Genomic DNA, 17,018 nt, shown 5'->3' with positions numbered 1-17,018 from the left:
ATTGCAGCAATCTATTGAGACAGGTGTGACATGCCGGCCACAAAGTGAAATTGACAAGCTTCTGGAGTCAATTTGTACGCGGACCAATGAGCAATGAGGACAATGTACTATGTGTTTTATTAGCAAGTTAGCAGGAATTAAACAGGTTATGATTGTAAACATTGTCTACATGTTTCCTTATTGTCTCTTGCAGCCTAGAAGAAGGTATTGGCCAAGTGGTCTCTTGCCAGGCGCCCATCCTCTGGTCCATCTTAGGGTTCATCATCCATTTCAATGCGAGGGAATCGATCTGCTGGTGGCAACCTTTCATTCCTGTCAATGGCAATGTTGTTTAGGATGGCGCAGGCAGTGATAATCCTGCACACTCCATCTGGCTGCATTCGCACTTCTGCATGAAGAACATGAAACCTTCGCTTTAAAACTCCGAATGAATGCTCAACCTTCACTCTTGTCCGTTTGTTGGCCCGGTTGTATCTTGTCTGATGTTGATTTGCAGGATGCAAGTAAGGAGTCATCAAGAATGGTCGGCATGCATACCCACTGTCTCCCAAAAGTACTCCATTCTGTCCCAGTGCATTGTAGGTTTCCATGTATCTGCAGATCTGTGATGTCCTGAATATGAATGCGTCATGGGTGCTGCCAGGCCATCTAGCCACAACATTGGTAAACTTAGAAAAAAAATATTCATTTTTATTTTCCTCAGCTTCAATTGTGATCTTTGAGCTGCCCCCTAGCCCCATATGCTTGATGTTGTTATAGGAGATAGTCTCGCACAACCAGACTCGAGAAATTGATTGGCCTTGCTGCAGAATGTACTTTTAACAATGTAAACACACAACATGGCCGGTCATGTCAAAATTTGAGCATTTGCATCCAATGTTTTTGTTAATTTTGGCAAACCTACATCATATGGATTGGTAAGAATGGGTTTTAGTGATAGCTTTATATAAAATCTACATGGTAAAACATTTAGGCCTATGCAAGGCCTATGAACTTACCCAAGTGGTCACCGATGAAGTGACAATTAATGGAGTGGTAGTGGTTCCTGTTCACATAGGCTGCTTCATAGTCATGGCCATCACCTGGATGTATGTCTGGCAATTGTATTTCAACGTGGGTGCCATCGATTGTACCAATGACTCTTGGAAATCTAGCCTTTTGGTAGAAAGAAGCATCACGGCTGCTTCTGCGTCTGTGGGCCAACGAATAAACTGTTCCTTAAGCTTGTTTAGAGCATTTGTAACACCAAACAGTCCTTGAAGCTCTCGACTTTGACACCCCAAAAGAATCGCCTACTAGCTGCAGGAAGCGAATAGCGAATGGCCATTAAGACTGGAGTCACAGGGGAGAGGCCATTTTGGAAATCTGTGGAAGTTAGCGCTCACTAGCAGAACTTAGAGGAGGGTCCTTGGGCTGATAACTTTAGCGTCGATTCGTCACAAGATAGCACCAGCGCTAGGCTTTGGAACCCATCTGGCGCCACGCTAGTCGTAGCGTGGCGCCAGATAGGACATAGCGCCACGCTAAGGCTTAGCGCTGGCCTAACGCCATTTCAGGAACTGGGCCCAGGTGTGCTACGGATGGCCGCCCGACTTGGCGTCAGCGGCGAGGATATGGCCGATCAGCTTGCGTCTCGATTCACATGATTTCAAAATGGCAGCCTAAAGTGGCGGAAAAGACGGTACTGGACGCCGATTCTGGGCAGGTGTGCGCTGACCGAGATCCACTGGCCGCCAACTTTGGCGTCGAGGCGTCAGCTTAACGCTTCTTGTCGCCAAAGTTGGCGGCTAGTGTGCTGCGGGCTTTACAGAGGTGCCACTACAAGATGCAGGTCGGCTTTTAGTGAATCTGCCTGGAAATTTCTTGCGGAAACAAAGTTATCGGTGAAAAGGGGCTACCACATGTTACCTTACATTGTGAATACATTGTGAATATCTTGTGAATATCGATTAAACTTTAATCAATGAATTGCTTGTTACATAATGAAGAGTCCGGATGAGCTGGGCCTAAGTACAAATGATATACGACCAACTAGATATACCATTCTCTGCTGAAAACCGCAATCAATTATCCTTTTCAACTCTAATCGACGCCCTTGAAAATTTCAAGTCCTAGATTTTGTCGAGGCATCAGCCCTTCGTCGGATTGCCTAAATATTTGTAGATTATTTTTTTCTCTGGCACGACTGTTCTCTCTGGCACGACTGTTCGAAATGGATTTCTACCCAAGTCCGCACATGCAAGGCTGGGAAAAATAGTGGTTTTCCGTTGTCTATGTTCTGCCGCTGCTCCGCTCGTCACTTTCGATTTGGTTGCAATTGTTCTCCGAATTGTAGATTCGGAACTAGTAATCACAAGCATTGTATCCGTATCCAGCAGTAAACTAGACATACAAAAATCCGAATACGATGATCGGTTTCGTAGCTTTTATTTAACCAGCAAAGATTAAGTGTCGTAAAACACCGGAATAATCAGAAGTGTTCAAAAACCGTTAAAAATACATGAAATCGGTATAACACACATACAACACATTACAAATTAACAGAACTAAATGCGAATCTGAACTGTGGCGGGATCAATTGTTTTTTTGGCCCAATTGACAAGTCACAGAACCATTAACAGAACTAAACTAAACACAACTTTTAACATGTAATTACACATATCAACGGTACACAAGTGTAAACTTAACTGTCAACGTCATTAAAAACATGTTAGATGGGTAGTTTTATAACATGGTGAATCCGAGCAAACAACCTTTTAACAAAATTATAAATCTTTAAGTAAACATCGTCCTCGATCTTAGATTAGAGATATCTGAATTTTCTTGCCTTGCATAAGCCCAGACCAAAAAAAATTGACGACACGATTTTTTTCAAAGGATGGGGCATTCTACGCAGTCATATTGCAATGCGGTAGGCGTCGACTTTGAACTAGAAATGTCAAGAGCAAGAACGAACTTTACATGGTTTCCTGGCACTGGACTGATACTGCATTCCTTGGGGCTCTCCGCCTGCGTGATCGCATCGTGACTAAAATTGCAGCGGCAACAGCTATCACGAGAATCATGGCTCCTCCGCCAATGCTGATCAGAAGAAGATATTTGCGAGGAAGGGCAGCTGGAATAGAAAATGGAACATGTACCAAAGTGAATACGAAAATTGAGCAGCCATCAAGATTAAAAAACACCCGCGAAATAATTGATCATGGAAGATCAGTTTAAGGCAATGTTGACCACATTGGGTAGAAGGAAAACACATTGAACCTGATGAAAATATATTAGGAAGTTGTGAACGAAGTTTAATAAATAAATTCCTGTCGCGCCAATGCCAATTTCCTTCACGAAAGGTTATGCGTTGTATCGGGTATAGTTTACTATCATTTCTACATTTTGGCAATAACATCCCTCAATACCACTCAACATCCAGGAAGGCGACTTTGCAGGATGAAATCAAAATTGATAAGCATTGTATCCCTTACATTCTTTCATATTATGTGGAATGGATACCGCAATAAGCACTGGCAAGATTGTCGGTCTCCCGATTGTGGAATGAAGGTATTTTTTGTTCCTGGAATTGGTCAGCGAACAGAAACCGAAAACTGAGCGTCACTTCGAAAAGGATTAACTTGAGTAAAAAAACACATTCAAAAGCGTTCCAGGGAGAAGTTTGAATGTGGAATAACCATCTGATCCGCTCGGCTCCAATACAGGCGCAAACTGCTCCAGTGTAGTGTTACCATAGCACTGTAAAGTAAGCGGTCGTATGGTGTTTAAATGATTGTCGGACCGACTGCACAACCCGCAATGATTTCTGTACTTACAGTCAGATTTATCAGTTCTCACGGAAAGACTTCCTCTGGAGTTCGAATCTGCAATAATCTGTACAGGTCCAGTGTAAAGAGCTTCCAATCTAGTCGACCCAGATTGCAGTTCCCGGACTTCACGCTGCAGGATAGTGTCGCCTTCCAATGATGCAATGGCTCTTTTCCTTCTCTCAACACCACCGGAACAGTCAACCTGCAATGCATTATTTCAAAAAAATAAAAGCTTTCACTCGGTTCTATATCAGACGTGAAACATCACGACACACATTACCAATGCACAGTCGATTGGTCGATTTAAATTACAGCTTATTATCATCAAGGCAATTGCTAAATTTACAACAGCGACCCTTGATCCACATTCCAGGGAGTCATAAATCTTCAAAAATAATCGCCGCACCAACGTATGTTACTTGCCATGATGCGCATACGGGAGCCCTGGCAAGTGCAATTGCCGTTGGTTTTCGGAGGGCAAATCTATTCCAGTGCCTTGCGACCAATTACAGCTAGCCATACAAACGCGTGCTATTTTGGAAAAAGGCCGTCTACGTTGATGACCAACCTCTCCATCCGGGCACCAATTGTTTAGCAGTTCAAAACGGCTACCTCAGCCCCTTGTAACACCCCTACGCCACAGGCCGCGTCACCTCCAAAATCTGGGCCGACTTGGTATGTCGGACATCCGACCCGTCTAGCTGGCCATTACGTGTCACTGTTTCTACAAGAGCAACACTAGCATTTCACGGTCCAATGCCCACCACACAATACACCTTCGCAATGTAAACATCCGTCATGCACGTACTCCAGTTTCACCGATCTGAACAGCGACTAATGATTTTGAAATCCGAGCGGAATATACAAAAGAAAAGCTTGTTTTTGGTGGCAGTTTGTCGTTTGCCAAAAAATCTGTGTAGGTATGTGTAGGTATCCACGTTTAGAAACGCGATAATGTAATCGACTGTGCTGATCGATGATGATCAATGACGACATGATTAATTCAATGCTGTCATGGGTTGATTCGATGCAGAAAAGAAACCACAAAACAGGTTTTCTCAGTCGTGAGTCAACAGCCAAAGTCTTCGCGGCATTTTAATCGAGGCTGGAAGATTCGACTTATGTACAAGACGGGAAAAAACCAGTCCCACATTTGATGACGTATTCGACAAAAAATATAAGTATACGTACAAGTTTTGCGTTTCGCATCCCAGACTATAATGAGAATGCAACTGGAGACGAAAAAGGTCATGGAAGCCGAAACTAACCAAGACGAGCAAAACAACTTACCGGGTCACAATCTTCGTCATTCCTGCAAACCTCGACGGCACAGTGAAAGAACACAAATTGCGTATCCTCGAATTGAAGCATTGGGAAGTAACCAGTTCTAGATACCTCTGCATCAGCTGGATCGGGATAGAACGTGTTCTTCGCGTTAAGGTAGGAGTCCACGACTGGGCAACTGAAAGAGAAGAGTTTCCTGAACAATCTTTTTTCTGTAGTTGGTATGTTAGGTTTTACCCATGTATCGAATTCAACAGTGCTGGAACGTCCACCACGTTTCAAAACTCGTAATGTCACACAACTTGCGAAGGTGTAACAGGTAATGTGGTAAAAAGGTATCAACTGGGTCCTTCAGTCACACATTTAGAATTTATCCAAACAAGATGCATACCCTTCATAAAGCAGCAGAATGGACGATGTAGCCGGGTTGGACAATTCTGGTCGGTTTGAGGCAATGCAAACTTCTGGCCTGATGGAGTGGTACACGCTCTTGTCTTCAGTCATCTCTATGATGAGCATTGTTGGCTGGCCTTGTCTGATGCCCTGCACGGTTGCGTCCCGGCCGAATTCATCATGAACATCCATTGTTAAGACAGGGTGCACTTCATCTCCCTCGGACGCCATAGAGGCAAACCTGAAAAGGACAGAAGGTCATTGTAACGTTTGCAGAGCGACGAGTCTTGCTGCCTGTACACAGGCATCACGGGAGAAACAAACTTCGGCATTTCGCAGTTATATTGCAGGATTCTCTAATATATGGCCTCTATGCCGGTAGAATTTAACGTTAGATTACTCACCCGACAACTTCCGTTCCGGTTTCGGTGAACACATGCGAGATAATGTCGTATTGACAGTAAAGATGGACGCTCTCATCCGACATACTCCTTCCGATGGCAGTAGTTTGGAGGACCATCCAGTTGTTGTAACTGATGTGGCGATTCTGCAATATAAAAGAAGCTTGAAGTGATCAACAGGTATCGACACGTATTCGTAAGAGCAGTTTTACAGAAGGGAATTAATAGCGTGTTCGATTTCACGCGCCGCGCTTTGTTAAGCGACGGATCTCCCGTATTGAAGCGCATGCCCAGTATGAATTGAGCCCGCACGCTCACGCACCAGGCTCGAGGAACTCTCGGGTAAAGTAGCGTAAAAAAGAATGACCAGATACCAGACCGGGTGTGCGTCAACTACAAAAACTACTCCCCTTATTAACCATTTTTTATCAAATCATTTTTTTTCAAATCCTAACGTCAATTTCTTCCAACACATATTCTTTTTTGTCAAAGAACTGCAGTCTGTTGCAATACCGCACATTTGTGTACATCGCAAAGCTGGCATTTACAAGATCGTCCGCCATTTTCTCAAAAATCGGCCCTTTTATGCAGATGCACGTTAAGGCCCCCAGCTCTACTAATTACCTGTTCGTAAAACATGCCACATCTTAGCCAGTTACGTGGCAGTTTGTATTAAAATTACAAATGTTTATATTGGAATGGTATCTTTGATTTCATGATTATGTGAAGGTCATTACAAGTGCTGTAAACGGACGAGCATGAATAACCTCCGAATTACAAAAAGCTTCTCCTGAACAGTTCACCCGGGAGTTGGGTCTTTTAACGTGAAAGAGAAACGCGACTTTTCCCGATCAACTTGTTTTACCGATCAACTTGTTTTAATGAGGCTAACTTACGACACTGGGATTTATTACTATTTATTTCAGTTGGGGGTCTTTTGTAAGTGGACCAGAAGGGACCCTGGCCTGTTACAATTGGCTAAATTTTGTCCGTCTTAGGAAAGTTTACAATGATTAGCATTGGGAATAAACTGATCACTTGTTACCCAACCACTAAGACTTTTATCGATCGATTTGGCGATACTTTTATGTCTAGGTCTAGGTTGGTAACGAATCCTCAAAAAAGTCTCTTCGACGAAGTGAAATCCAATTGGGCCTGCCATTCTGAAATCTTTGCATGAAGGCAAATGGCATAAACAAATTGGTGCCGCCAACCTATTATGCTCTTCAAAATTTTTCAATCGTGCTGCACAACGACAATGAGCATAATATCTACATGGGCTTAGGTTGCCGATCCAAGACGTTCCTGAAATTGCAAGTCTGGAGTATATTCCATTTGTATCTACACCCGTACACTACCAGATGTATATTTACCACTGCAAATCGATATAGAGCTTAAAGCAATCGGATTAAACACTGGTAAAATCCTATTGCTTTGCAGCATTTTCCTACCGTTGGAAAGGTAACACGGGTATCACAAGCATCAGTCTGGTCGGAAGCAAGGTCGAGGCTCACACACCAGTCACTACTTCCATCGTATTCAAATCGACAAGGATCTTCTCCAAGGTGGCGTTCGATGTAAACGTACGCATCCCCATTGGTTAGTTTGGTTGCCATGCCAGGGAGGCGAGTAGTGTCGTGGGGAGTGTAGCATATGTCCATTCTACTTGCAGTACAGGAAACGGTCACTGAAACAAAAAATTCCAAGTGTGTACTAAGGCTCAGCAGTTAATGACGGAAAACACGTGGTGACGGAAAGCACGTGGTAATGTGTCAAGTAGATAAGTCCAAGCAATGCACCTTTTTTGGGGTCGTCTTGAAAAAAAGTTTCCTTTCACGTAACCATTGAAACGCTTCATGACCTCGCGTCACTTCCTCCGAATAGAGTGTCTTTAGAATAAGAAAGTGACTTGGTTCTTCTATCTTAAATCAAGCGTGGTTCAATAAACATTTCAATGTAAGCATCGCTGTTGTCGACATATCGGACAGGTAAAGCCTTAATGGCACCCACGATTAAGTGCTCATGTTCAATGAAAGTGTAGATCACAACCATTGATGTAAAAGGCTCCAGTATATTACTAAATGGCCGATTCCAAAAAGAAATTAACAGGAAAAAGATTTCTTAGTGAAAATCTAGTAGGTCACGGGTGTAGCACAATGCTAGATGAGGTTCAAACGCGTTTACCATGGTTTACGTCACAATCAGTGCTGGGATCATTGGGATCTGAGGTACTCCTAGTGGCTGGGCACATACACCCATCACGAACGCCATCATCGTCAATATCATAACATATGCCACCGCGTGACTGGCACCACATGCAGTTACGATCAGTTTCTTTGGCAATTGAGCGATCTGAAAAAAAAGTGCGAAATGAAAAGTGAAATGAAATAGTGCCACGAATTTTAAGTAACCAGCCGATTCAACCAGAGAAGCCTATTCAACCAGAGAAGCCCTTCACACATGTTACACTCATTCACCGAAACAAGTAAATTTCTGCAACAGACTCCCAAAAATAGCAATATTATCACAATTTAGTTGAATTGCAAGATATTAATGCTTTCATAGGCATACAAATTCCGACAGGATATGCACACGTGTGGGCAGTCTGCCAAAACTTTACAGCTAAAAGTTCTGAAAGATATTTTGTGCAGAAGCCGGTGTATCAGTCTAAAATTCCTAAGGAAAATGTTTCTAGGACGTGTTCTTACTTCTGATACTGTACATGGTTCTTGAAAGACCACGGCAGTCAACCCTTCGAGCTCTGGAATTTCACGACAATTCAAATGACTCCAAAGTTAATAGGTCGGTTTATTCCATTTCAGGGCAATTGACAGTTGATGGCCTCTACCAGAACCATACCTTATAGGGTCGGACGAGTTTTTTCTCCCGAACTATTGTACATATCCATGGCCCAAACATATTTCCATTTGGACTTTTGTAAACTTTTAAGTAAAGAGACTACCACGCACAGTGTACCATGAGAATCGAATTTCTTCGATTATCCGGAACGATTATATGCGCGCCCCTCTATATAATAGAAGAGCTAGGAACGCTACGAATAACCATTGCAATGGATATCATGTGGTTTGGGAAAAAAGCTCGCGGGCCGGACACGTTTTCCAGGGGTTATTTTGTGCATTAGGATGTGCAAAGACTCGAACCTCATGTTTATTGCGCTGGGGATATAACATTGGAAATTGTCCCAGGCCTACAAAATAGTTCATTGTCATTTTGCCAAAGCAGTCTTAGCATGTTGATATTGCTACTTCATGAAAACCGAATTAAGCTGATCGAATTGGCAATATAGAAACTCGGCGCGACAATACTAATCAAGTACAAATATTACTTACAGCATTTCCGTTCGTCTCCAAATAAACTTATGGCGTGATACCCAGGGTCACATTGACAGGTGAAGCGACCATTTAGCGCGCCTGCGTGAAGACAACTGGAGTCTTCTAATTCACAATCCACTGCAGGTGTTCCAGTTGGATCGCAATAGTCGCCAATCAGAGCTAAAAAAGATTTTAATTAAAACTAGCTGTGAATAAATGTCGTTCAGTTTTCTTGCCGTCAATATTATTTCTTCTTACTGTGTAGACGCTTTAACTGGTTGAAGGGTTCCTGTACAACAGGCCTACATTACGTGTAATAAGCATGTGAAACTGCCTCCCGAAGCCGGCTATATAAGTCTCCAACAGGATAAATGTAGTCTACGCCAATTACATGTAGCCAGTTTATGGTACGCCTTCCATTACACGTTCAGCCCTAGTGTTGCGACTCTTAAAAATATCACAGAAATAAGATATTTGAATGCGGTTTTAAGCCGAGAATGGTATATTTAGTTGGTCATAAATCCGTTGTATTTGGATGCACCCAATTCCATCCCTTCATTATGTAACAGATATTTCGAAAAAAAAATTCGTTTGGGAATCACTTTGACTAATTAAACCATCAATTGTGTTGAAAGTTAGGGTTTTTATGAATGGGGCCAGACTGAGAACTCCCCTCATGGTCAGCAATACAAAGTTGTCTGAAAAAACAATCGCCTATAGCGAGCTAAAAGTAGTCTTCAAAATAACGGAATTTAGGAGGAATTTTCTAATTAAAGCGAAACAACCTTCGTTGCATCATAGTTCATCCATACATTGTGAAAAAGAACAAAAATAAAAAAGTTAGTTTTTGGACATTTTTAAAATTGCCAGTTACATAATGAAGAGCCCGGATTAGCTAGGCCCAAATACAGATACAACAACAGATACATTACCAAATATACCATTTTCTGCTGAAAACCGCATTCAATTATCTTATGCCATCTGCGATCTTTTCAAAAACCTATGGACATTTATTTTTGTACAGGAGCCCCTCGATCGGCAGCGTCACAGTATTGTCAGTGACAGCAAGTGACAAGTTTGGTTGCGGGTTCAGACCAAATGAGCGAATTATTTCCATGAAAGCTATGCATTTTCTTTTGACACGGCATAATTGTATTAGTATTTGCATCATTGTATTATCGGTGTTGTTTGCCATTGCACTACCGAGACTTAAATAGTTATGGTAGCTTGCGAATACTTTAGAATCATCGGTAGACATCTGCCGAAACTTCGATTATGCTTACTAGCACCCGACAGAACGTAAAATAAAACCTTCCGATTCGAAAACTGCGTACTTCTTTTTTCATCTTTCCTTTTTTCTACTTCGAGTACTAGGTGAATCAATACAGAAATACAGATGATATCTTACCGATGCCAAGGTCACATCCTACAGTTAGGGCCACGCCACTGCTATCCTTAGATGGAGGACAGACACATCCAGTGGGGGAATCGTCATCCTCAATGTCATAACAATGTCCGCCAGTTTGTCTGCACGTTGCGCATGTGGCATGGAAACTTTCAGTATGGCAGAGATCGAGGGACGGTACATAGGTCTTTCCACTGGGACATTCACATGTCTGCGTTATGACGATGCATTCAGAATCTGCAGGAAGGCCCGTTCGACAGAAAGCATCACCACCAGCCGAGGAGTCGCATGGAGTTCCGACTGCGACTGTAAAATAAATTACTATTTGAAAAAACGAGCGTTAAAGGGCTCGAGACGTGCGCGCGTGAAGTGGCATTACGTATTGCTCAAGTATTATATCAATATTTTTAAAACTTTCGAGCCTCGGATACATGGTTGGTAAAGGCATTACACAGATGTTTCTGGCAGTCGGACACAGAACATGTTGCATTCAAATTAACTTTTTTGAAAACCGTCTTCAATATATCGGTTTTGTTAAAATGGCTACCAATTCATGACCTAACAAAAAGGTTTCCAATGACTTGTACAACAGTGCCGGATCATTTCGAACTCTGCAATAGTATATGCATTGTTCAGTGTAAAGCCTTTCAAACCTTGCGATTCTCAGTTGTTCACTTACCTTTAGAGCAATGCGTGGTTCCATCAAGTAAACTTTCAGTTTCGTAGAATCCGGCACTGCAGGCACAGACGTCGCTGGCACACTCTGCATCAGGGTCACTTGTTGCACAAAACGCAGCAGCGTCCGTTTTGCCAGCACAACTACCGCCGAGTGAAGCTGCCATAAAGAAAGTTCATTAGACGTATAATTTATATGCATGCACTCAAACTTGGGGCAAGGTGAATTAACACCTGAATCGCCATGTTCAGAAAAGTTGTGTACGTGTGTATTTAAATGGATCGTTCGATTTTCAGTACTTTATTTGGTCCTGCATGGCACCCCACAGGCAAGTGAAATCTACCAAGCCACGCCAAGTATATTTTATTACAACTGTGTCTACCCGACGACTTTTCAACGTTTGGAAACAATGACCATGACCAAAACGGTCCAAAATGTCATGATCTGCCCATTGTAAAAAAATGGCCGTTATCGTTCATGATGACCATCAGGTCTTCGAAATTCAATTGGCCTTTCCAAGCATGATTTTTTGTTTGGGTGTAAACCAATCAAGTCTGCATATCATGCATCAAATAAATCCATTATTTCTTGGGATTTGAAAAAGAGAAACCCGAAAACTACTTGCCGATATGATTGCCGATATGATTGATCAGATCGGCAGCGACTACATTATACTTGGACATTGTTGGATACTTGCCTTGAACACAGGTCGTATCGCCAGCCTCTCCATAATACAAGCTCGTACATACACACACAGAGCTGTCACATTTCGTGTGATCCATTGGGGAGTCTCCTTCATAGTTGCAAAACGCGTTGGTCGAACAGGCGTCGTCAACAGCTGAAAAAGCCATTACAGTTAGTTACACACAGGCTGCTTGCATCGTTTTTGCCCCTTACTTCACGCATAGCCCAATAAACTGTCGACTGTCTACAAACTCCGCACGTACCAATGCCCAAATTCCTATTGATCCGACGTCTTATTAAAGGGTCATCTGGCACATCAACCCCCCCTACAAGACTTCTTTAAAGGGCGTCGATAGGCCTAAACCGTTAAGGGCAATTAGACGTGATATTTGCTTGGCCAAATACAACTTTCAGGCGCAAAATATTCGCTTTTTTGAGATTCGGAACTATCGGGAAAAATCTATCCTACTTTTAGGATTAATTTCGAGGAACTTTCAGAGCCATTCAAAAGGAATTCGGGAAAATCTTGTCCAGTAACAACATATACGACTCGGCTGGACTAGCCGCCATTTGACTCACCGATGCCCGAAGTTGCGCCGGTGGTACACAGCATGGCAGCGCAGACGATCACAGCCAGTAACAGCATTTCACTGAAACAGAAAACATGCAAAATTCAAAAAAGGAGGCAAGATTCAAACGGGAGCCAAAATAAACCAACAAAAAATAAATCACTTTCAAAAGTACCCACAGAAATGCAATGAAAATTTGACGACAATCACTATAGATCCCAGGATTAATCATTAATTAACTTAAATTAAAAGATGCCGCTATTAAATGAAATTTATTCCTTTGCAAATTCCGATTATGCTTTCAAATCTATGGAACAAACCAAAACTGGCATGCCCAACACGAATTATCTGGATGATGACCGTAAACCAAAACTGGCATGCCCAACACGAATTATCTGGATGATGACAGTTTTACGGTGGGACGGGAATGTCGTTCCCACTTCATGCATGGGCATTTTGGGCAAATAAAATCGCTTTCGAGCGGAGTTAAAGTGTCTGCCAATGTGCGAAAAAAAGCAATATTTCACCCCAAAATGTATACATACCTCCTATGCTCTCCGCTCGAGAGCATCGGGGTACTGAAGCACAAGTCAAATGCAAGAGGATAAATGATTGGCAATATTCTTTCCTGAAGACGGCAGAAAAATACTGAAAACATTCAGATGTGCCTGAAATTTGCTTCAAATCTGCCTAGAATTTTTTACCTTAACTGGAGATTTATCCAAGCGCAAAAATTATTACCCAGTCCTTGCCAAAAAAGCCATCAACTATAGTGGTTATATCTTGACTGGCATATTCCGGCCTAAAACCAAAGATTGGGGGAGGGGGGGGGGGGAGGTGTAAATATCATTAAAAACAAAAAATAACCATACGTTATAGTATAAAAACGCGTAATAGGTCAAAAGCAAAATCACTCATTTGTCAGGTGCCGCTTCTCATGGAAGTAAATCTAGATGGCCAAGGGTTTGGAATCTGCAGCGACATTGGTTCATATTTTGCCGAGGAGGAATGATGCCTACAATTTCTTTCTTGCATTGTTTTTGCACTTCAACACACCAATGGTCCGAAGCAAAGACCATGAGAGGCATGCGAGCACATCTTGGGGCGTAAATTTGCTTTGGAGAATCATACATATCAATTACAAACATGCCAGCGCTGTACACATTCTTCAAGTGGGTTAAAGATACGGGAGAAAACTATTATTGTCAAAAATATTGCCAAAATGGGACCTCCTTTGATTGCAAAAATACGAAATAAATAAATCTTAACCGCAGTAGTCTTCCTTGGTCTGATGAGGTATACGCCCAGACGCTAGAGCACAGATTTCCGTAATGATGAAGAACCGAGTCCACGGCGCCTTTTATACAAACTTTTCCCCTTTATGATGACATAATTCAGCCGCAAATACGTCAACTAATCACAGCAAGATCCATTCCGAACAACCAATCGCAGTCGCCCCGCACGCTTATCCCTGCTAATCTATTTCAGTCTGTGCTGATGTCCAGACAAAATGATTTGATGTAATCAGGCAAAATGGTATTCAGTCGTGCTTTTCATGTCTGGCACTACGAGTTGACTTGGCAAGTCTGTTTTCTAAAAAACCAACGGGCCTGGGTGTGCTCTCGCAGTTTTTACTAATTTGTAAGTTATTTAACTGTATTTTAACAAGCCCGTTGCCTTCGAGGGTCGCAGCTGATGAGGCTGATGATTGCTGAGGAGAGATGAAAGGGGTAAAACACCAAGGCAAATAATCCCATCACGTGGTTGAAACTTGGAAGGGGAATCCCCAACAATGCAATGCAAAGCTTGTTAGACTGAAAAAAATTGTGCTCTAGATTTCTGCCCTAGTTTACTGTAGACTGCCAAGGCTCATGCACGGTCACAATGTACACTGTGATATAAAGGAAAACGTCAAAAAGCCTCTAAGATTTCGTATAGAAACACTTCATTCCCTCTCAAACTGAGTTATTCGCATCAACACTATACACTGTGATATTTAAACGTTTACAAGTCGAAAACCTAAAACATTATTAAAAAGAAGAATGTAACTGATATCAGATGTGAGGTCCGTAACAAAGAAATCAAACTGGCTTTTAGGTTGGGAATAGGTACTACCATTTAGGCTAGAACCTGAAATCCAAAATCAATTAGAACTCCGTCAAAATGAAGTGAATGCCCATTTAAAACCTAGAAGGCGGTTCTCTAGAAAAGGGTTCTCTTTGTTTTGAAAGGGATTTAATTGCTTTTAGACTTCAAGTTCTAGCAAAAATGGTGGTACGTATGGTCAACCCTTAAGTTATCTTCCTAATCATGAGATACATGTTTGTTTTTTTTATGAACAGAATAAGCACACCTGCTTGTTTTTGCTTGGCCGAACTCCTAGACAATGCTTGAAAAAGGTTCATAGAAATCGACTCTTATCATACTGGTTGAATTTTAAAAAAACCTTATCAATGCGTGAATAAGGGTCATTGCTAGGGAAAGCCAGTATTTTTAAGAAAAAAATCACTAGTAGTTTATGAGTAAATGGTGATTTTAGTTACAGTTTTTTCAATTTCTTCCTTGGCAAAACTACCGTCTTTGCTGTGAGGTTTTGTCCCCAACTTACACTATCTTACACAATTCTGGTAGGCCTAGTTAGCTATATAAGTGGCATAAAGCTTTGCAAACCATCGATGAATGGAAAAGTTATGTAATATGAATAACATGTCATTTCACCAAGCTCTTACATCGCTGTTTCTGGCCGTGCTGGCTGTCACCATAATTTAGGATAATGTAATCAAATGCCTGGAAAGACCATAGATTTTTGTCATATGCGTAGCGTACAAGTTTGTAGGCCAATGCGCACGGCTGTACATTAGCCTGCAGTGCAAGGTTGGTTTAAAACTGGTTCCTTTTAAAACCTCATGATTAAGGGCTGGCCATAGGCACCACTAATTTGGCTAGAATTTAAAATCCTAAAGCAAATAGAACTCTTTCCAAACGAAGTCGATGCCAATTTCAAGGTTGGGAGCCTCTGCTTTGTTTTTCAGACAGCATCCTCCTAGGTTAAAAATGGAAATTTACTTCATTCTGAATAACTTGATTTGATACGGTTGACCACACCCTACTTTTGGATCGACTACGAAATAGGATTGGATTGACTGAATCTGCATTCGATTGGTTTAAATCCTACCTTGAGGACAGACAGCTCTCGGTGACAATCTGTGGTGTTTTTTCTGATCGTGTTTCATTGGAATTTGGCGTTCCACAAGGTTCAGTTCTCGGCCCGGTCCTATTTACAATCTACACAATTCCTCTAGGCGACGTGATGCACAGGTGCAGTATTCCGTATCAGCTGTTTGCTGATGACAATCAGCTGTTGAAGTCGGCTCGCCGTGGTGACGAGTCCCAATGTACAGCGTTGGTTACAAGCATGGAGGATGGTATTAGGAATATTAAAACGTGGCTTTCAAAAAACATGCTTGCCCTTAATGCGCCAAAGACCGACATGGCTAACTTTGTCAGCGCCAGGGGATCGGGCTCTATACCGGGGATCAACATTGACGGTGTCTGGATTCAGTGTTCCAAGTGTGTTAAGGATTTGGGGGCATGGTTGGAAGGGGACATGAGCATGCGCATGCAGGTAAAAATGACTTGCAAAGCCGCCGTCGCCAGTCTTTATAAGATCGGCCGCATTAGGAAATTCTTGGACAAACGCAGTGCTTCCAGCTCAAATAAAAACGAAACGTGCAAACTATTGGTGATAGGTCGAATCAAAAACCTGGAGGATATATGATGGACCCTTGCTAGAAGTAGCAACATTCTGATATTAATGTGGAATGTATCCTCAAACAATATACTATTACTGAGCCATCGGCAAATGCAAGGTTGATTTCATCTAATTATAAGTGGTTAGAAATCAGCATTCCACACTGAGCAATGGATTTTCAATGGGTAATATGTTAGATTAAATCACTGTTCAACATGGTAAGTGTTCGCCATGACTAGAAATAGCATAAATCGTGTTGGAAAAATTCATCCTTTCGCGGGTTCAAAAGGACACCATTCTTGCGCAAAGGTATGTCCTGCTGTAAGGTTAACAATTGAATTAATTAGGGTTTGTAGCTATAAGACGGCTTTGATGGAAGACTTCATTAAAATTGAGGTTGAAATTGAAGTTCCATAAACCAAAAACTGTGACAGCTTAATTGGTTTATATTGGCCATCTATTGTACGCACAGAGTGAAATGTACTGATTTGAATAGGCAGAGGGCTGGCTAGTTTAACCCACTAACCGTCAATCGTAAGAATTTGAAGATTTTATAAATAATAATCATAGACACTTACCCTTTCAGCAGAGTCGAAGGTTTTTTGAGATCAGCTGGACAGTTGGGAACTGCTACACTAACAGTAGCATCAAGTGCCGTGGTTTGGAAGACATCAGACACAGTTGGTGCCTCTAGGGCGTAGGGAGGTTCTA

The 17,018-nt window shown here is 42.0% G+C and overlaps 1 protein-coding gene across 1 annotated transcript in view; it reads right to left on the bottom strand.

Moving 5' to 3' along the window:
- Nucleotides 1–2,411: 2,411 nt before the first annotated feature.
- LOC135492043 (uncharacterized) overlaps nucleotides 2,412–17,018 on the bottom strand; it is a 31,154-nt gene continuing 16,547 nt past the window's right edge. The window contains exons 8-20 of the mRNA XM_064778150.1: nucleotides 16,886–17,015; nucleotides 12,567–12,637; nucleotides 12,001–12,141; nucleotides 11,307–11,462; nucleotides 10,631–10,933; nucleotides 9,241–9,402; nucleotides 8,075–8,242; nucleotides 7,342–7,577; nucleotides 5,894–6,036; nucleotides 5,488–5,730; nucleotides 5,103–5,274; nucleotides 3,819–4,014; nucleotides 2,412–3,115 (exon numbers count right to left, since the gene is read on the bottom strand). Of these exons, the coding sequence (XP_064634220.1) occupies nucleotides 2,958–3,115; nucleotides 3,819–4,014; nucleotides 5,103–5,274; nucleotides 5,488–5,730; nucleotides 5,894–6,036; nucleotides 7,342–7,577; nucleotides 8,075–8,242; nucleotides 9,241–9,402; nucleotides 10,631–10,933; nucleotides 11,307–11,462; nucleotides 12,001–12,141; nucleotides 12,567–12,637; nucleotides 16,886–17,015 (2,279 nt within the window). The 3' untranslated portion in view covers nucleotides 2,412–2,957. The remainder of the gene's footprint in view (nucleotides 3,116–3,818; nucleotides 4,015–5,102; nucleotides 5,275–5,487; nucleotides 5,731–5,893; nucleotides 6,037–7,341; nucleotides 7,578–8,074; nucleotides 8,243–9,240; nucleotides 9,403–10,630; nucleotides 10,934–11,306; nucleotides 11,463–12,000; nucleotides 12,142–12,566; nucleotides 12,638–16,885; nucleotides 17,016–17,018) is intronic.

The sequence above is a fragment of the Lineus longissimus genome, chromosome 8, assembly GCF_910592395.1.
Source record: "Lineus longissimus chromosome 8, tnLinLong1.2, whole genome shotgun sequence".
In the NCBI taxonomy this organism is placed as follows: Eukaryota; Metazoa; Nemertea; class Pilidiophora; order Heteronemertea; family Lineidae; genus Lineus; species Lineus longissimus.
Note: the sequence above shows the minus strand (reverse complement) of the source record. Positions and strands in the feature narration are given on the sequence as shown.